This window comes from Scatophagus argus, chromosome 17, assembly GCF_020382885.2.
Source record: "Scatophagus argus isolate fScaArg1 chromosome 17, fScaArg1.pri, whole genome shotgun sequence".
NCBI classification, from domain to species: Eukaryota; Metazoa; Chordata; class Actinopteri; family Scatophagidae; genus Scatophagus; species Scatophagus argus.
In genome coordinates, this window is record NC_058509.1 from 9803475 (window position 1) to 9825211 (window position 21737).

At 43.9% G+C, this 21737-nt stretch overlaps 1 protein-coding gene across 2 annotated transcripts in view; it reads left to right on the forward strand.

Annotated features, from left to right (window-relative positions):
• jarid2b (jumonji, AT rich interactive domain 2b) overlaps positions 1 to 21737 on the forward strand; it is a 103138-nt gene that overhangs the window by 67778 nt on the left and 13623 nt on the right. For both annotated transcript variants that reach the window (XM_046416676.1, XM_046416677.1), the window contains exons 4-6: positions 2386 to 2609; positions 12763 to 12981; positions 18041 to 18285. In XM_046416676.1, the coding sequence (XP_046272632.1) occupies positions 2386 to 2609; positions 12763 to 12981; positions 18041 to 18285 (688 nt within the window). The remainder of the gene's footprint in view (positions 1 to 2385; positions 2610 to 12762; positions 12982 to 18040; positions 18286 to 21737) is intronic.

A 21737-nucleotide genomic window follows, 5' to 3' on the forward strand; every position in this document is an offset into this window, starting at 1 on the left:
CTCTCTGTCAGTATGCCCCACACTCTCCATCCCTAGTGATCCCAACTAAAGTTTTCATGTGGTATGCGTGCAGACCAAAAAAGGTAAATGTTTTATAAGGACAGACTTGATGCTGGGCAGGCAAGAATATAAGTGTGTATATGTGTCTTTAATCTGTGTGTGGGTGTATGTTTTGTGTGTGTTTGTTTGCATCTCTGTACATGTGCAGTCCCTCCAGTCAGACAACAACAAAGGGCCAGCCTAGAGGACACAGTGCTGGTGTGAGAAACAAAGAGTGTTTATCACACTGTGTGTAACTGGCCTTGAATGAGTTTCGATTTTTCATTGGTCCATTGATTGTTTTCTCTTCTTCCGTTTTCTCATTTTTTTTAAAAAAATAATTTTACTTCCTTCTCCATATGCTCGCCTCTCTTTGTCATGTCCCATCTTATTCCTTGTCCTTTCCCCTCTCTTTGAAGCAATTCATCCATCTAAACTGGTTGCCAACCTCAGCAAAATTCAGCCTCTGTCTTTATCTGTCAGTTTTTCTCTTTTCTGTCTCTCTCCATCCTTTGGTTGTATCTCGGGTCTTTCATGCATGTGCTGCTTTCTTGCCCTCAATCTTTTTTCCTCCTTCTTTTGCAAGCAAATCACAGCCTTGCGTGAAGTGACACCTGTCCCCATTGTGCTGTTCTGCCTATTGAATCGTCACGTTCTTTGTTCTGTAATACCAGGGGAAAACAATACGTCCTGTACGAACCTAGTCTTTACGTGAATATTTAATAAGGCAAATCTGTAATCCCTGATATTCAGTAAAATTAGTCATTAAACTTCTAATTGCCACATTTGTTTGGAGACTAAATGCTTTAAATAATAAGTGTGGTAATTAAAAGTCAAAGCCACTTAATTCTGTTTCAGCTTCTAAAATGTGCTTTCGTAGTGTTTTGACTGTAAACAAAGTGGCCGTGTTTGAACAGTTGTTTGTTCAGTTTTCTCCCACATTGGGTCCAAATGCAGCAATCTGACAACGTGCGTGCAATCATCTCTCAATTTCTCCCATATTGAGCTTACACCCATGTCACGGCAGGAAATTGACACGTTTTGACACCGTGCTGTTCCCTGATTGAAGTGTAATCGGAACTCTGCACCTTTTCCGTGAGCCAAATGCATTGTGGGTGTTCTCCAGACATGATCCTATCTTCCCTTACTTCAGTCTGCTCCGTGGCAAATTGACAAATAATACCAGGATATCACATTGCCTCTATTGCCGCTTCTCAACATTTCTAGCGTAGATCACACACACACACACACACACACACGCACGCATGCACACACAGCTGCACTAATCGATTGAGGCCACTTGCTAGTTCATGTGACCCCTGAAAGTCTTGGGCTATTATCGTTTGTGTATGTGTGGTTGCATGTGCCGTGTGTGTGTGAGTGAGTGAGTGAGTGTCTAAACCCAGTTGTGTGTCTCTTGTGTATGAGGGAGGCGGGTGTGACAAGTAAGTCCATCGCTTTCTCTCAGACATTCTCTTCTTTAATATTCTCCTCCTTCCTTCGTTTTCACTGACACCCACTGTGAAATAAAGAGAGAAAAGAGACAAGCAGAGAGAAAAATGAGAGAGACATCTCAGAGGTTTTGTGCACCACATGGGAAAGGCAGAAATAAACGAGAAAAAATGATGAAAGAAAGATGGCGAGATGAAGAAACTTAAGCTGTTCTCTGGCAGCTTGTGGTTGTTTTTGCGGACGATTCTTGTTTATCTGGTTATTGTAATCTGCCATTGCTGCTTTTGCATTTGAAACACCTTAATTATCTTTCACTCAGTGCTGTGACCTGATCTGCAGATTATTGGAACAATTACTGGATTAATTGTACCTTTCACGAATGACAGAAGGAAAAACAGCAAATCCTCACATTTAAGGAGCTGGAACTAAGAAATGACTTGCTTGAAACGATGAATTGATTCTCAAAATAGTTGTCAAGCAATTTTCTTTCAATCAGCTAATTGATTAATTAATTAATTAATTAATCATTGCAGCTCTACCTATAGGGCCTACCTAAGTTGTGTATGTCTGGTTGTGCTTTGCTGTGCTGTGTTTCTGACAAGCAGCAGACCGTAACTGCTTAATTTTTTCTGAGATGCATGAGGATGAGTGACATCAGTACCCCATATGAGGTACTAGTACTCAACATATACTGGGTATACAAAGTCTGCTGTAACTACACTGTTCTGCATGTGTACTTTTATGTGGTTTGATGTATGATTGTATTTGATTCAGTGCTTAGGGTGTAAAATCTGACCAAATATTTTAACTTATTATTATTATTATCTGAAGCAGGTGTCACAGTAATACTACATATCATTGACTCACTGTCTCATCTTCTTGTTCTTCTCTCAGACCTCGGCTCCAGGCCCAGAGGAAGTTTGCCCAGTCACAGCCCAACTCACCCAGCACTACTCCCGTCAAAGTGGCTGACCCAGGTAGCCTGAACACCGGCCTGGCCACTGTGCCCTCCACATCCCTCTCATCGCTCTCCTCCTCGTCCCTGTCCTCTTCCATTCAGGACTTGTCCAGACGCAAGCCTAAGACGGAGGACTTCCTCACCTTCCTCTGCCTCAGAGGTAAAATGCAGCGGAACGGAACAGATGGAGACATAATTACATGCACACCTGCAAACAGAGGTAGATGTGGAGGGATTTTGTTGAACAAGAAAGCTGCAGATATGCCTTGCTGTAATATTAGAGGATTTTATACAGGTCTAACCGACCTGTCACACAGTAGACGCAGTTCTCATATAAAGGTCTAAAGGGAAACCTAAACACTTTGCCCTGCTCTTTATTATAGAGACACACACTTGCACATAAAGAGTCATAAATAAGCAATTCAAGAGTATTAAGTTTGGTGAAGTGAAGTTTTTATCGCCCTCCACCCACTTGTACACACACAAAACCACACGCACACAAACTACAAATAACTGAGTACTTGCCCAAGGCTGAGATAATCCTGCATTTCATCAGTTTACACATCTCTCCCTCCTACCTTTCAGCAGCTCTGTCTCTTTAACACCTTGCTCATCAGCTTCTACCACAGCAGCTGTTCGTGCATTTAGTTCTCACACAGTCACACCCACCCAACACTACAAACACTACATAGGTTCATTGACACTATGTTGCACCTTTTGATGTCAAATGAACTGTAAAAGCCACGGCAGGGTAATTAGCATCAGAGTTAGAGGTGTGTGTGTGTGTGTGTGTGTGCGTGCGAGCTCTCCTGTGCCACACACATCAACATTGTTTATTGGGGGTGTCTAAACAGAGAAAATTATTTGGGATATAAACGGGCACACATCCATATACACTGCCCGCCTAAACAAGTCCTGTTCTGTGTAGAGAAGATAGATGCTAGTGGATTAGCTAAGGAGTGCTGCTTCACAAATGCAGGAAGCAAGAAACAGGTACTCTTTGGATCCAAGGATATAGATTGTGACACCAAAAACAGAAACAAGTGCTTAGACTTTTACCTTGCCAAAAAAGGGACACTGCTTAGCAAAAAGCTAAAAATCTATAATAAATGGACTTAGCTCACACTTCATCAGAGTCCTGTTTTCTTTCCCTCTGAAGTTAATGAAGGATTCATGTTACTTATAATCTGTGCTCTGCTGGCCAGCAAACAGAGAAGGCTTGTCCACTGCCAGGACGCTGCAAAAAGTTTCTGCTTAAAGCTCGAAAGTTCTGCTTACTTTCAAGACCAAGGTCCATGGTAATTTACATGTGAGTTGTTGATTAGAACAATAACAGTTTTGACTACACATCCCGTGTATAATTAGATTTGTGCATTAGAGCTAAAGAAGTATGACCCTTTGACACTTGAATTAATCATAAGCTTTACCCTCCATTCGTGATGGTCTTGAGTCGTCCCTTTTCTCACATGAAATATGAAAGGAGAGCGAGTGACACAGTCAAGGCCTGAATAATAAAATAAAGTTTAACACCTTTTTCTCAAACAACCTTGGTTGTTACGTGACTTTTCTTCGCCATCTTAATGTTACCCTTTGTTAAATATCCCTCTCACCTTTTCTTAAACGTGTCCTCACATTCAGAATTAACTCATTTGGAAGACAAAAACCCTCCTCGCTTCAGATTAATTTACTGTTATCATGATTAACCTCTGCCCCTCTTACAAAATAGGCTAAAGCCTCATGAGAGGCAAATTTAGATTCAAGTATGTTGGTACGTGGTGGCTATAGGTTGCTATTCTGATGAGAATACTCCCATTATGGAATGTCGTTTTAACCTTTCAGGGCTCATTCAGGAACGTATAATTGGAGGTTGCTAAAACTGGCTGAAGATTTCAGTGAGGGGGGCTTTGATTTGCATATATAGGCCAAGGTGTTACATAGACTAATGTGTGTTACATAGGCCCATATACTTTGAAGTTGAGATAATTCTGGGGTCTGGGTGCTAAGCTTACCCCTCTCTTACATTTGGAGTGCTATCTTAATGAGGTGTAGATGGCTGGTCCGGTCTGGTTTTGCTGCTTTCTCTTGTTATAATTAAGGTTAGCAATGATGCTTTGCAAGCGGATTTCTAGTCTGTTTGTGTGTGTAAGATCTGCTGTACTCTGCTGCGCTACCAATGCTAATTTTAGAGCTAGGTTGCTAAGCTAACGATTGAATGGTTTTCCACTGGGCTTTTTCCACTCTGCCGCTCCCTGCTCTACTGTTGTATTTATAGACTCGGTTTAGCTGCGTGTGCGCGTGTACGTGTGTGTGTGTGTGTGTGTCTCCACTACCCATGCTGCGAGGATGACATTTTCCTGTGCAGGGCTTCTTCTGCTCTGTTTTTCCCCTTGGCCTCTCATATGACCCATATGCAGGGACCCTTACCAAGCGAGGGACATGGGAGAATGTCAGCACAGCCCTTGAGGTTGTGCATCTCTTAGTGTGTGCGTTCAAGCGTGTGCATGATTGCAAATCCACGCTCACCACTGATGTAGCCTGTCCTGCTTATTTCATGTGTTGCTTGCCATTATGTGTGTGTGTGTGTGTGTTTGCACACGCACAACATTCAGGCCACAGGACAAGACGCAGCCCGTGAGGACGACCGTGTTAACCTGGTTAATCTTGTCAAAGGAACTCAAGTCTTTGAAATCGTCTGAAACCCCCAATCCCCTTTGAGATTCTGATACGCGTGTCTGGTGATCTGACCACCATGCACACACACACACACACACACACACACACTATGCTGCTTCATGTGTGCTACGAAAATACCTCTGACAGGATCTCTAGCTTTATTATGGAAATCTCAGATCCGTGATCTCCACAATTCTCTTTCTTTTCTATTTGATTTTGACTCAAATTTTGAAGTTCTAAAAGGACTTTTAGCAACATTTCTAACCAGATACCCTATCAGTGGAGATATCTGGGATTCGTCCCAGGTCAAATGTTCAGTATGTAAACACACACCCCCACACCCACTGCAGTGTTTGCTTTTCTTATCTGGTAAACATTACACATCCACCCCAAAGGCTTCCATCCATCACTCATTCTGACAGCTACATAAAAGCAGTTAAAACCTGAAGGGTTTGAAGTGGCAAAGTTAGCAGCGAGAAAAAGAAAAAGAGGCCCCCATATTGTGAAGTCACAACTCAGTTTTCCATCATCCTGCCTGTTACTCGTGTACCTTTGCATCCAGTTTGTTGTAAGTGACAACATCTTATTCTTATGGGATTTTAATTTGCACTGGTGGCAGCGATGTTGCTATGTCTTAGGAAAATGTATTTTTAATTTATCAGGGGGGTAGTGAGGTGGGATGTCTGATTATTCTGATGCAACGTGGGAGTAACCCGGACAGAGAAGTGGAAAAACAGGATTTCTACTGTATAGAAGGATGTACACTATGTACACTCACCACCCACACTGTCTAGGGACTATATTCTGTCTTTATCTCACTGCTCATCTTTTGCAGACACACACACACACACCCTTGCACATAAGCTGAGTGCTCAGTCTTTGCCTGTGTTCTCAGAATGGTGTTTATGTGTGGTCCAGGCCTGTAGTTGGGCTGTTTATATCCATGGAGAAAGCCATTTGGGTGGTAGCCAGACAGTCTGCCTCTGGCTCTGTCTGCCTCTGGTAACCCAGAGGGTGTAGTGCTGCTGTTGGCAGGGTGGGGGCAGCACTGAGAGCAAAATCAAGTATGGTAGATTCACACTGAAGAGCTGTTTCAGGAATGATTGTTGTGCAAGCCTTCATCTTTAAAGCATTTGACAATATGAGGAATTGTTTGTTTTGTGGAATTTGTTCAAGTTATTTACTGAAGGTTGTTCATAGGCACACACATGCATACGCACGCACGCACACACACACATGCACAGTGTACGCATTGACATAGATGAGATAAGAATAGATTAGGCTGTAAATGAATAACTGTCTGCACACACACTCCTGGAAATTTGTCTCTTGCGTAAGACAAAGTTCCAGGAGTGTGTGCATAGATCAGCGTGTCACTATGCTGTGTATGTGTGCACTGCTGTGTTTACCGCGTTGCCCTCTGGGCCTTCTCCCTTGCCGCTCAGCCCCAGTGCATGTGGTGCCTCTCTCAGGTTCAGCGAGGCCAGTTTCCCTGCTCTGCTTACATAATCTCCCAGCCCTGACCCAGTGAACCAAAGACCTCAGATACTTAGTATGTGATTACACGTTTGAGACAAATGGGATCCTGTCACATCTGGTTTTTAAGAAGAGACAGTTTTGAGAATTGTACTTTGAAACTCTATCCTTGTAGCTAGATTGTCAGACTTGATTTGGTTGGATGGTATTTTTTGTCTGAGGATCTTGCTTAACTATAAGCACATTTTCACTGTTGAGATTAGGATTTCAAGTGCGACAGCTTCTTGTGTGTCTCTCAAGTGCTTTGCTGCTGTGACAACTGAATTTCCCTCAGGGAGAAGGTACTTTTCTCTCTCTCATGTCTAACTGCTGTTTGATTAAAGCTTGGAAACTGTTTGAGTAGAGCTGTGACTCTCGAGTTGCTCATGATGCTGGCCAGGAGTTGTTAGTGCAACGCTGACTTGTTCTGCGTTCTCCTCCAAGAGCAGAACCACTGTTTATGATCTTAATGACTTTGCTGACATCAAGGAATGTTGATTGGGGATGTAATCCCTAATCCTTTCTCATGCCCCTTTCACACTGGACAAAATATCCACTAACACACACTAACATCTATTTTTTGCTGTCAGTGGGAAAGGGTACAATCAGCATTTGTTCCTGTGTCAAATGACTCTGCAGTATCTGCGGATTTGAGATAATTATGGGCTCCGTCTCTGATTGGCTGTGATTTTCTCCCTTTTTCTGGCACAATGCTATTATGCGCATTGAAGTTTAGGATTTCGTTTAAACACTTCATGTTAAACACTTCTGTCTCCATTCTAGCGTTGCTTGAGCATCGCTCAGTCGATGTTGAGGTGTGAGTATAGGAGGGAAACGCAAATGCTCACTCTCTACCTATTTCCATCATCAACTCTGGAAAAAACGATGTGTTTCGTTCAGAATGTTGTTGATTAAGACTTCTTAAAATTAAGCTTTAACGTCTGGACGCATGTCTGATGAGGCATATGAAGATCTCCTGCTTTCTCGTGTTCGCTGTTTCCCGGCATGTTTGTGACATTGACTGTGACAGCAGAAGAAAAAACAGAAAGGCAAAGTCATCTGCTGGCAGTAGAAAAGCATTGAATTGTTTATTTTTAGCAGGTTTCCCGCTCTGTTCCTCCCCTAATGACTGAGGAGGAGTTTTGGCTGAGCTCAGCTGTAGGAGATAACTTTCCTCTCCATGGCAGAGAGCCCATATTGTTCCTCCTTTCTGATTGTGCTTTAAAGACAGCACTTGTACTTCCTGTGCACACATGTGACGCTTTGCCCCGTGTCACCACGTCCACGTCCCCATGGCAGCTAAAAACACTTCTGATTGACTATTTAAATAGTCCTCATTGTTTCAGTTCCAGTTAGGGAGACAAAAGAATGGTAGCCAGAGAAAGAAGGGGTTTGTAATTATCCCCCCCCCCCCACCAAACCCGCCCAAGAGCCCTGTTAAAAATGACAATCCTAATAGACTCTTTGAGACCTAATTATGATTTGTCTGCGGTTGGAATGAGGTGGATGAAAAGCCGATGTAATTGGCGGATTGGGCTCAAACCCTGTTGGAGGTCTTGAAGAAGGACTGAGCTCTGTTTTTTTACCGCATATGTGTGTGTATTTGTGTGTGTTCTCCAGGGACCAATGGATTCATGATTTCTGGTACTGCAGCCACTGCAGTAGACGGGTTGCCAGTGGTCAATAGTGGACAACTGGATCCGTTTGGCAGGCTGACTCCGTGCATCTTTCTTTTTCTGCTCTGTCTTCTCTACACAGTCTCACACATTTATTAGAGGAAACAGTTGTGCTGTTGTTACATCGCTGTCTGTCTGCTCTCTGGCCTTTGTTTTCAACCAAGCTCCATAGAAACCCAGAAAAACCCACAAGAAAAAAGCATTTTCTTCCTGTCTCCTTTCTCACCTTCACAGTCCATCTCTCTTCCTCTTGTCAGTTTCTACTCCATCTCAACAGCTGTCTTAATATGCCTCTGAGAACTTTGTAAAGAATATGTTTATTTTAAAATCCTGGATCATACCTCATTTAAATGGTTCCCAGAAGGACAGAAGTACTGTAATGGTACACACAGTCGTGTATTTGACCATTTTCATTTGTTCATCCTCACCTCCCTGCACTCCCAAACAAACACACACTCTTCCCTCCATTTCTTACCCCCGTGTACCCCTGTGGTCTGTTTGCCATTGGCCTCCTGACCCCTGTTCAGGCCGGTAAATTACATCCATTTAGTAAATGAAGCAAGTCATTAGAGGCTGTTGGAGCCGGTGAGTGTGTCGCCCTGGTGTGTTTGTTTGGTCTAAGAGAGGAGCGTCACCTCTGTTGCCAAGATAAATGAGATGCTGTGTGTGTGTGTGTGTGTGTCTTTAGGTGCATGTGTGAGACTTTGCGTATTGTTTCAGGTTATGTGTAAACCACGGTCACCCAACCTACGAGGCCTGATCTACAGGTTAAAAGCCAGAAAGTTGTGTTTTCAGATGCTGTAAGCCAAGAAGCACACACTGGGCATGGGTTATGAGGGCTTCTTTAACCAGACGTGGTGTGAGAATCTCCCCTTCACCTTGTGGGTCACCACTGATATATGAAAACCATATTTCAGTGTTGTTGAACACTAACTTTTGGTCCCACAGTCCTCCTTTAGAAGTTAAACAGGGCAGGTAAAACTCCACTGTTATCTGTTCAGTGAATCTGCTGCCACTACCGATTTTCTTTTTTTTTTTTTCTCTCTCTCTCCAGCTCTCTGAGGAGATAATTAGAAACTGGCAGAGCTGCTGTGTGAAAAGTGTGATCCAAGGCACAACAAGCTGTATTATTACCAGGGTCTATTTTTTAGTGTTTGGAAAGGCTTTGATAGGAGTATGAAATTTAAACTAAGCTTTCAAAATAGATTTAATGTGACATGTGGTAACCACAGGTCCCCCGGCTGGCCAATAATAGCAGCTAGTGCACTTTAAAATGAGAATTAATCTGTGCTCAAAGACGTAGCTTATGCTTCGGAAAGGAGAGTTGGAATAATGACTTCAGTATGCTTATTATTTTATGTTCTCATCACAAAAAAGCAGAAAGTAATCCATCAAATCAGCGTCACTTAAGAAGTTAATTTACAGCAGTTTGTTGGTAGATGAGGGATTTTCTGGCTGTCACGCTTCAGTGTTCCCTCCAGGACTTTATCTTTCTATTCTTATTTTCTTAGTTCATTGTGAAGTGTAGGCTGTTTCAAGAAGGATCCTTCAGTATGCAACAGTGTGCGTTGTATTGGTTAGTACCAGTTAAGCCTTGCACCGTGTCCTTTCCTTTGTCATTAGAAAAGCCCAGGCTTAGTAACTCTGTCACTTAAGTACTGAGAGTAGCCTTGCGTGTACACTTACAAATGTTTAGTGTGTCACAGCCGAGCTCCCTTGTCCACTCTATAGTGTAAATGTGTTTGTGTGTCGTGTTGCAATGGCAGGGTTACATAAGGTTATTCACAGATGAGCTAATGATGGAGCTTATTCTCTATAAGTTGTGCTGCTAATTTCTGGCTTGTGTAAGACAAAGCTCTTGTTTAAGGCTGTTAGAAAATTGAATAATTTTGGTGCCATCGTACTTGTATTATCCCCATATTTTTTATTAAGTCATTTAATAATGTATTGAGTGTCTTAAATCTAAGATACTGTAAGTATTTAGCACCCTCCAAAACAAGAGTGCTAATTAAATAACTTGCTTGGCTAATTCTTAATTCACTCTCTGTCATTTTAAATACTATAGCCTAATGCAGGCTAGTTAAATTCAGCTCAATTTTCAGAGGATTAACTTTATTTTAATTGACATATAATCATGCATTGCTTCTCAGTTCCGTTTTAACACTGTGGTCCCTCAAAGGGGGTAATAAAAACCACAGTAGTTGCTCATATTATGCTATCAATTTTTTTATTTATTTATTTTTTTTGAAGCACTTACAAATTTATAACGTCTGGTGTTTATAAAGTCCTGCTCATAAACAGCCAGATTTAATCAAAGCTATGAGGATGTTGTGTAATCACAAATTCCATTTAATTATACATGAACGATCACAAACACACGGCCGTAAAAAAAAACTAAACATAATTGTGCAAATTGAAAACAAACAATTTCATTAAATTTTGCAGACTGCGCCCACCTTTTTGAGTCGCAGGCACATGCAAGCAAATACGCAGGCTTCTGTGACTGAGGAGGTGTTTATACATCCTCCATTTATCTTTCAGCAGTACATGTCTGCCAGTAAAGAAGTTGTGTCTATGCTGGAGCTATTTATAGGGATGCTTCATGTCTTCTTCATGCTGGCCGTGCAGAGATGGCTCCATATGAATCCAGTGTAAGAGATGAGGGAGAAAATCAATTGTATCACGCAAAAGCCCGTTCCAGCCGTCAGCCAGAGCTCAGGAAACAAAACAGGCCTTCGTTTTTTATTACAAAACCCAGCGTCAGTCCTCTTGAGGTTATAAATAGAGCCTCCAGTGGGGAGCAGGACTTTGAAGAAGAAGGCTACCTGTGGTGCAAGGTTGGAAGGCTCCTGTAGGTTGTCAAATTAGAAGCTATATGTAAAAACAAACACACTGACAAGCAATGAAGTGTTCACCTGGTCGGTTGTTTCATTTGTGGCATGGATCAACATATTGCTAAGATTATCATGATGGTGTTTCTGAAAGCACACTGAGGAATGATGCAGCAAAATGAAAAAACAAAAAAAAGCTCTGCGTGTGTGTTTCTATTTCTGTCTGAACTTCGAGTGCCAGTCACTACTGCTGCAGTTTCCAGGTCTGCCTCAGTTTTCTTTTTTTTTTTTTTTTTTTTATTCCTGCATCTGTATGACTCAACCAGCTGTTTGCACACTGATTTACGAGCGCAACATTATGAGATTTAATAACATAGCTTTGGGCTTTATGACCTTTTTATGAGAGTGAGTGTGTGTGTGTCTACATTCAGCTAACTGAGGTAACATTACAGGCTATCCTCTGCCAAACAACAGTTACCTCCTTCCAGCACGTACTGAGCTAGATTTCTCAGAGATGACAATGAAAGTGATTGAGTGTGACATAAAGAGGAAAGGGCGAGATCGTCAGGTTTTTTTCTCCAATAGGAGGAGAGATTGACAGTAATCCCGTCTGGAAGAATGAAAGCGGCAGATTTTGGATTAGTTCAGCAGTGACTCCTCTGGTTTCTTAAGTAAAACTCCTTTACAGAGTTAGATATTTGAGCACACGTACAGTATATATGTCTCAATAAAACTGTCAGCATTGAGAATATCTGTGGAAAGATGGCCTGTTCCATACTCCCAGCGCTCTGCCTTTAGTTCTGGCTGAGAGAATGAGAGTATGTTGCAAGTCATCTCCTCCCACTCCTCCTGTACTGTATATAGCCTCTGATACTGCTAGATCCACCACCACTACTGCTAACGTCTTGCTGTGTCTTTGCAAAACTTTCTAACAAGAAGCATTTGCAGGACAAAAACCAGAAACCAGGTCGAGCTCTGTAAATAAACGGTAAATCCATAGATACATATGTAGGAAGATGATAGAGGTTTCGCTTGGTTCAAACACAGAATAAATGCTGTTAGACTAAAACTGTCATCACCTTGCAAATCATTTCAACATTGTGCTGTGCGTGTCCTTGATTATGTTTGTGCGTTTTTGATGTGTGTGTGTGTGTGTGTGTGTGTGTGTGTGTGTGTGTGTGTGTGAATGTAACAATAGGGTCTGCTGTGTGCAGAGCAGTTTACAAAGCATCAATAGGCCACCAACTGAGATAATGACAGATGAAAAAACAGCAGCACAATCACCATTATTCACAGGCGCTTGAGCAACTTCTATTTTTACATTAATATTTCACCACTCACATATTGATTTTGATTCATCTGTAATGTTCGACATTAGAAATTTTTTTTTTCCCCATCCGTGGAAACAGCTGGGGGGAATGTCAAATAGGATAATATCTCAGACCTTATTCACAGTAAAGCTGTGTTTTACAGAGCCTCATCGCTATTTCGGATTGTCATTTTGTCCCCTTTTCCTTTCTCTTGTGCCTCCCTCCGCCTCCCAACCTACCTCTTTATTATTCATTTTCCCTCTCTGTGTCCCTCTCTCTCCCCTTTCCTTTCACCCCTCTGCACTCAGGTTCATCAGCCCTGCCCAGCAACATGGCCTACTTCGGAAGCTCCCAGGAGGAGGAGGACCTGGAGGAGGAGGCAGACGAGGAGGAGGAGGAGGCGAGGAACGGAGGTGGGAACCATTCTCACGGTGCGGGAAGCAGCAGCCAAGCCTCGGCCTCCTCCTCCTGCCACTCGACACCCCGCAAGGGCAAGCTCCCCGCCAGGCAGCCGCTCAACGGGCATGGTGAGGACCAGACCAGAGTTTGGAAATGATATGACTAACATACCGTATTTTCACGACGAAAAGGCGCACCGTACGAAAAGGCGCAGTCTCAGTTATGTGTGCAATTATTGTATTTAACACACAGATATGGCGCACCTGAAGATAGGGCGCGGGTTTTATATACACGTTTTATATACCGTACACGTCCGCCCCTGTGTGTATTCATATACTACGTACGCCCGCCTGACAACACACACGTGCATATTTAAAAATAGATCGGGAGCAAAACTGAGTTTGGTTGTGCTTTATTTAAGTATTAATTACAACAACACTAAAACAAGCACATTACCGGTAACAGTCACTCAAACCCATTGAAGTCCTCATCCTCTGTGTCGGAATTGAACAGCTGCGCTAAATCACACATGGCAGGTTCACGTTCCTCACTGTCAGAGTCAGAGTCCGTGCCGTGCGGCTCCCCAGAAATGATGCCGGCTTTAGCAAAAGCTCGAACAACAGTGCCAGCAGACACATTAGCCCAAGCAGCTACAATCCAGTCACAAACTGTGGCGTAACTCGCCCGGCGCTGCCTTCCAGTCTTTGTGAAACTGTGGTCTCCTTCGGTCATCCACCGCTCCCACGCCGCTCGCAGCCTCACTTTGAACGGCCGGTTCACGCCGATGTCCAGCGGTTGGAGTTCCTTCGTCAGACCTCCCGGAATCACAGCAAGCGTAGCGTTCATCTGCTTCACTTGCTTTTTGACGTCGGCGGTGAGATGGGCACGCATGGAATCACAAACCAGCAGCGATTGTGATGTGTGGAAAAAACCACCCGGTCTCCGTACGTACACCTGCCTCAGCCAATCCTTCATCATTTCCTCGTCCATCCAGCCCTTTTCGTTTGCCTTAATAATGACGCCTGCTGGAAACGTCTCTTTAGGCAAAGTCTTTCTCTTAAAAATCACCATCGGCGGCAGTTTCTGTCCGTTGGCATGGCAGCCGAGCACAACGGTAAACGAAGCCTTTTCGTACCCCGTTGTGCGTATCGCTACCGTGCTGGTTCCCTTCCTTTCCACCGTGTGACTCACCGGGATGTCGAACGTCAGCGGCACCTCGTCCATGTTGGTGATGTGGCTCGGCTGGATGTTTTTGTCGGCGATGTGTCTGCTGCAGAAAGAGCGGAAGTTCGCCAGCTTCTCACAATAATCCGCCGGACGCTGCTGCGCTACCGTCGTCCTGCTCCGGATGGAGAAATGGCACCGCTTCATGAACCGGAAGCACCAAGACGGACCTCCGTGGAAATGTTGAATTTTCATTTCCTCCGCTAACTTTACTGCTCTAAGCCGAATGGTGACCGTCGAAACGCTCCTCCCACCCGCTCTTTGCTCGACGATCCATTGCTCCAGTCTTTCCTCCAGCTCTGGCCACCTTGCCTTGTGTCCGCGGAAACTCAGCTGCGTTTTTTTCACCTGTCGCAGCTCGTTCTCCAGCTTCCTCCACTTGCGAACCATTGATTCGTTAATTTTATATTCTCTGGCGGCGGCTCGATTCCCGTGTTCCTCGGCGTAGCTGATAGCCTTCAGCTTAAACTGAGCTTCGTAAGCGTGTCTCTTTGCCATTTTCAGGGTTGTTAAGACAGCAATGTTCTGCATAAAGCACATACCTGTTCTTTTATACACAAATCACGCACCCATGTTCTCTATCACGTCCGCAGCATCATGGTTCTCACCTACGTCCGCACACAGATAGGGCGCTCTGGACGATAGGGCGCGCTGCACATTTTGAAAAAAATCTAAGACGTTTATATGCGCCTTATAGTCGTGAAAATACGGTACTTGTTTTGTCTCTCTGTTTTACCCCCTCCCTACATAGTCCATAAGCTAGATGGGAAATGCAGTGGTTCATGTGTAGGAGCAGTTTTGTGGGAAAGACAGAATGTCTTCAGATGGATCACAGACATCCTGCCTGTGTTTACTGTCTGAGGAGAAGGAGGAGTTAACAGAAAAGAGAGAGAGAAAAACAAAAGAGAAGAGGCGCAGGAGTGTTGTGTGCCGTGGATGAAAGTGAGTGAAGAGGAGAGAAATGTAGGGCACTCTGAGGGAGGGAGAAAAGAAGGGGATGATGGGAAAAGAAGAGGAGTGAAGGATGATGCACCAGCAGAATAGCTAGTGAGGAATGGAAAGATCCATTTTGGAAAAAGAGTCGGAGAGAATGAAGGATGGAGAAATGCAACAGCAAGAAGAGAAAAACCTGGGCCAAACAGAAGCACAGAATGAGTCATGGGACAGAAGACAGCATAGCAGTATACGTGTGTGTGTGTGTGTTTGTGTATGAACGTGAGCAATTTCCAAAGTTTGCGCTCTTGTTTTCCACTGCAGAGACTGAGCAATTCACATGGGATAGCAGAGCAGCACATCGACTCTTTCCACCCCAATTAACACCTAACTTGCTAAGCCCTAACAAGGTGTTTATGCACACATTGCAACAGCTGGCCGGGGCCCTCAACACACACAGACAAAAATGCAGCGACAGCCTGCGCACACTCCTTGGGGCACATAGACATGTGGATGAATGCACATACACACACTTGTGCATGCATGCAATTGAGCCCATGAGGAGGAATCCACTCATAATCCCAACATTGATAAGCATCGAAAGTATGCAGCGCAAATCTTTTCAAGAGATCTTTTTTTTTCTGTTATCCCAAAGAATAAAACTGGATTTTAGGAAAAATCAGTAACAAAATCAGGGCTCAGACATGAATAGAAATTAATAAAAAGGAGATTGGTGGCACATTATGTATTTATTATACCTATTTTATATATACCTATTGGACCTTCTTTTTTTTTAGTTAGTTTTTTATTTGTTTTTTTCAGAGAGGAATAAAAAAATAATTTCAACCTACAGGCTCTCCCTCCGACACATACAATCCTTCCAGCCAGGCGTTTCCCAAAGAAACAAGGGCTGGATTTCATAGTTATCTCCTTATCTCCCTCATATCTCCTTTTCGACCTGCCTCCTTGGTCTGTAGAAAAGGTGAATGCTTTGCTCAGCTCTTTCCTCTGTCATCCTCTTAAGTGGAATGTGGAGAGAGAGAGAGAGAGAGAGAGAGAGAGAGAGAGAGAGAGAGCTGCTGAGGCAGAGAGGTCCATAGGTTTGCTTGCCCTGAACTCTGACAGATGTGTGCTGCCTTTGTGTAGTTCGCTGACAGCGTCTGACACACACTCTGAGCTGCATACACTTTTCTCCTGTTGTTTCAAGAACATCTGTAGCTTGAAACATGAGCTGCACATGTGCATGTATCTGTATCAGCTGCACGAACAGAAGGATAGTGAAACCTGTTTGAACGAATCTGGGCTTGTTGTGTGCACGAGGACAGCTTAGTCTCCGTCCTTATCTCCTGTACGACACTGTTTGCAAAGCAGCTTGGCGCCTTCGCTGTGATATGCTAAATAAACAGATAAGAGACAAACAGGCAGGGATACTTTGTGGAGGACAGTAGAGATGATGGGGTTAAGGACACTAAAACGGACGTTGCACACGGAGTCAAGACTGGGCCATTGCTCCTGTGTTGAGACAGTGTTTATGCTGTGTCGGCTCTCAAGCACACACACACACACACACACACACACACTTCGGTACATTTTGCGGTATTGAGATTGGTGTCCAACGTGACACTTTAATATGCAGTTTGGGCCGCTCTCCAACAGGAACAGTGTTATATGGGCTCTTAGAGAGGAGGAGGAGGAGGAAGGTGATGCAGTTGAGGAACAAGGGGAAACAGAGCTGGCAAAAGTGAGTGAGAAACATTTTATTCTGGGAGGTAAAGAGAGGGAGGGGAAGGCCCTACATTGCAGGCCATTCATCAGCGCTCCATCTCTCGCTTCTCTCTTTCTCTCACCCGGCAGTGTGCCATGTTGACATAGCTAAATTAAACAGCTTTTATTGGGCTCAGTTTCTTGCTTAGCTCACTTCTCAAAATGTCAGGATTTCTCTCATTTTTCATTAAGTCAGAAGCACAGGAGACCCGCGGACGCTCACGTATAGGCGCTTTTGCAGACAGGAACATGCCCTGATGCTGACAAATGCATACATACATGTTTTCTAACAATGGAGTATGCTGTGTGTTTTGTGCATCACGTGATGTACTGTAAATGCTGTGTGTCTACTGTGGCCTCCTGTCATTCTTTCTGTACAGCCCGTTGCCTGTTTAAGACGCCTGAAACTGTAAACTGAGCCTCATAAAGGCTGAAGAGAGAGCTGTTGAATGTGTATGTTAATTGCCTCGCTCCCATTTGACTCATTTAGCAACGTCCCCGGGGACTGATGTAGTCTGCGTCCATTTTGAACAGGTTCATTCATTGACATGTAGTATAAAGACGTTTTCATACAGGACTTAAATCATGCATATTTTACTGATTGGGGGCTTTCAGTCAGCCAAAAGCCTGTCACTCCAGTGTTTGTGCGGGCTTTCCACTTGGTCGTTGTGGTTTGGTGCCAGGGGTTTATAAGCCATTCTGCACCACTGGGGAGGGAATGGGATGCATTGAGACCTATGTCCACATGTTGGCCCCAGCATAGGTAGACGGTAGCCTGAAAAAGCATAGTATATGCCCTATTAAGTGTATTTATACTTTGCTACCTTATAGGAACTTTCCACAGTGCCTTGTTTTCTTTACAGGGGCTTAATTTGTTATTTTATTTATATAATTTGACTTGTTGTGCACATTAGGAGTTTATACTAGATTACAGAACTTGTGAAAACAAATATATATATATTTATATAAATAGATTGTGTACATATTCCATATATATTCCTAAATCTCAGCAGTGAATCATGCAGAGCTTTACTGCAGAGTCTGTCCTGCTGCTGCACTCCTGGCAGAGCCGAACGAAGGGGAATAGGCCTGTTTGTGAAAGTATATGAGGACATGACTGTTTACCCCCAGTTAGCTAATTTTCAGTGCAGTATTGTTACTTCATGTAGTTCTGTTAAAATATGTAGGAGAAAACTACACTCATTCCTCATGTTAATTAATCACAAAAAGTAACTCCCCTTTCATTCCTTTGTGTCTCTTCTCCAGTGTTTAACAGCCATGGTAAAGCAGGGACCAGGGAGAGCCCAAGACCCAAGGCGGGAACTCACGGCAGGGATGCGCCTGCCCCGCCACTGCCACCTCCTCCGCCTCCACCTCCGCCCCTCCTGAGGGAGCGCAGTGAGCGGGCGGAGGCACGGGAGCATGCGAGGGAACAGCAGGCCTTGGCCAGCGGTCGAGGCTCAGCCAACGGGCTGCCGCTGAGGAGAGCTGCTGAAGAGCTACGCAAACAGGTAGCGTATGGCCAGGAGCACACAGTATTGGAATGTCAATAAGATGACAAAGCTGTGACATGCTAAATATCACACATTAAAGAAAAAGGGCAGCTTGGAAGATGTGACTGTAGGAGACTGGCAGGTGAATGGTTGCATGAGCTGTGTTATAACTCAAAATAGCATAAAATATTCTGTATTAACAGGCTTGAGATGAGGCATGCTTGTTGGGCTATTATGCCCATCTGAAATCCTCCCCTCTCTTGACGCTCCTTTTCATTTAGCCATCTGCCACATCCTCTCGCCTCATTTTCCTGTCAATGATTTCTCCCTACTACTCCTTTGCCTTTTATTGCCTCCCTCCTGGACTTTCTTCCTATTGCTGGTTTGTTCTTGCCTTGCTTTCTTCATGCTCTTCCTTCTCCTCTCCTCTCCTCTCCATCCATTGTGTCTGGGAGAGTAATGATTGTGTTTTGGCCTGCCGTGACTGCAGCTATATTTAGTAGCGCTGGCCAGGGGCTGTGAAAGCCTGCCTCACTCTCTGTGGCACTAAGCAGGTTTCAAGAAACCCCGTAAAGTAGAGGAGAAAGGAGTAGAGTTGGCTTCAATCAAAAAACATTATTATGATCACATCAGCTTGCTTCCTTTCTGCCGTCTTTTCCATTTCCTCCCCTGCCTTTTCCTTCCCGTTGAATGTCAGTGTTGCCGCTGTTGTTGTTGTTGTTGTAATGTGCTGTTGATGATGCCAATGTGGACTCTGGCGTATGCCTTCACATTTTTAAAGCAGCTGGAATTGTCTGGTAAAACCAGTAGCGAATCTCAATGAGAATGACTGTCTGCCATGACAAACTTCATCCTCACTGACTCACTCACTCCGCAGTCTTTGTTCTATGGCTCTTCTTCTATTCTTTTGGCTTCTCTCATCCGGTGTATTTTCATTAGCCTTCTGCACTCTCATTCCACCTCTCTCTTGTTACATCACCAGCTCTCTCTGTCTCTCACACTCATTTTCTCTTCACACTCATTTTCTCTTCCTACCCCCTGTTCCTGTGTCCAACAGACGGATCTTGCCCTTGACAACATGGCTCCAATCATTTGGAAGGATTAGTGCCTTTTTATATTTCCTTGCTCTCCCTTCAATTAGCATGAACAGTGTGTGTGTTAACCATGAGCGTCCTAGACACACGCATTTATACCCACGACCAACTGTGAAAATACAGGCTAAGCCATATAAAAGGTTAAGTGATTATGTAGCTGTAAAATGAACCAGAGGTTGTGTTTGTAAAACCGGAGGGTAAAGACATTATCATAATTCAGTTCATCGTGATTCAGTTCTCCCAAATTTAATAGCAACTTGTATCAACAAAATACATGCGCCATAACATAACCTTTTTTTGTAAAATAATATGATTGTACCTGTTCTAATTAAATAGCAAAAGTGGGCATGTCAGCAAAGCGGCTCCACGCACCAGCAAGCGCAGGTGAGGTTGTCCAGGGCCAAACCGTTTAGCCGACTCTGCATCATTTGAAAAGGACTCGGCACTTTCTTAAACTGTTTGTCCTCAGCCATCCTCAGTTAACCTGTGTCATCGTACTATAACATGTAAGACATTACAAAAAAAAATAATAAACAAACCAATTAGAATTAATTCTCATTTAAGGTTACATGATGTTCTTCTCTCTGCCTGTCACGCCTGTCAAGCCAATGAATGAGCAGCTGCTGTGTCGATCTCTCCCCATTACTTTCTGAAAGGGGTTGTCTGTGTGTGTGTGTGTGTGTGTGTGTGTGTGTGTGTGTGTGTGTTATGGTGCCAGGCCGTAGTGACCTTTCTCTAGCTGCTTAAAAGTCAACCTGCCCAGGGCCGCATCACATCGTGCCCTAATAAGACAGCAGAGGGGAAAGAAGGCTTAAGCCGGATTTATGCCTCGCTGTCAAGGTGTTCTAGCAGTCGTGCCGTAAATGACTCCGGCATAGGATTTGATTTATAGTTCAGCATAGGATTTAACCCGTTGATTGTCATTGCACCACCGTAACGTTTGATGGATTTGTGTCGTCAGCTATCGAGCTGTGTCACGCATTCATTATATTCCCAAATTTATAGTGTTTACATGATTTCATTCTCCTGCCGTTATGAGCCATCGTGGTCAGAAGGTTTGTGTTGCAAATGGCTTTTGCTAGATGACAAAAAAGAAACATTACTGAGCTTTTATATAACTGTATGAAACAGATCGGAGAAAACAAACAAACAAACAAACAAAAAATTGCTAAAGCTGACCAATCAGAGTTCTCATGGTCCCCTTATATATTACAGATGTGTCTAAATGGGTCTGAACAGAACAATGCTAGAATGCCACAGCATTCACACAAGCGCGTTCTGCATCTCCATTCTTTTGTCAGTCAGCAGGGCTTTGCAAGGGTTAAACTTTCCCCTGTCTTCTTCTATCCTCTGGCTGGCCTTCTCTGTCTGTCCGTCCCTCTCTCACTCGCTTTCCACCCTCCTCCTTCTTCTCAGGGCCGGCTCTTGCAGATGTTGCCTGTTAAAAATCTTCCTGCCAGGCCTCAGCTGGGCTATAGCAACACATGATGTCATCTAGACCCACCTCCCTCTCCCTCCCCTCTCCTCTCCTCTCCTCCCCTCCCCTTTCCCTGCTCACATGCGACCAAAATCCACTCCAGACCTGCTTGCCTCTGTGTGTCTGTTAGTGTGTGAGTGTGTGTGTTCTATTTTTTCCCATTGGCTGCTGTGTCTTTCTTGTTCCACTCATTGTCCCTCTTATTTCTCTGTGAATTCTCTCTGTCAGTGGCTGCTACCAGCATGACTTTCCATGTTCTTTTACACATTTCTTTCTTTCTTCTCCTTCCTTCCCCAGTACCTCCCATCTATTATTTTGTCCTCTGATCATCACTCTCTTGCCATCCTCCTTTTTCACCAGACCAAATAATTAAAGAGAGAAAAGTGAGGGAGACTTGCCAAGCCCTCTGTGAACAGAGCTGGTTCACTGAGCCCTCTTGTGGCAGGAAGTGGGCATGACACGTGTCTCTCAGATTCAACGCTTTGTCAGCAAACTGTGGCAGGACAAATATAGTAGCTTTCTGAGTGAGCAATCGCCGCTTTAGCACTTGGTTACTATTTCAGCATAACTTAAACTTTTTCGCTGAACTTTGTTTATATTTTGGCCAGTGAAACTGAAGTCAACTTTGAACTTTGTGGGATTATGTGTCCGAGTTTGCAACTAATTTGTGAGGAGTGCACGTAATGCGTAAACAGTTGTGCTTTTCAAGTGGCATGCTGCGCAGCCTTCCTTTATCCACTCATGTTGGTGCTGAATTCTCTCTTTCAGTCTTGCTTCCTTTCCTCACTCCTCCCTAACACCTTTTATTTCCTCCCTCTCTCTTTCTCACCTTGTGTTTTTTCCATTGTGAGGAGGTGTGTGTGTGAGTGTGTGTGTGTGTGTTGGGACCGATGATTGAC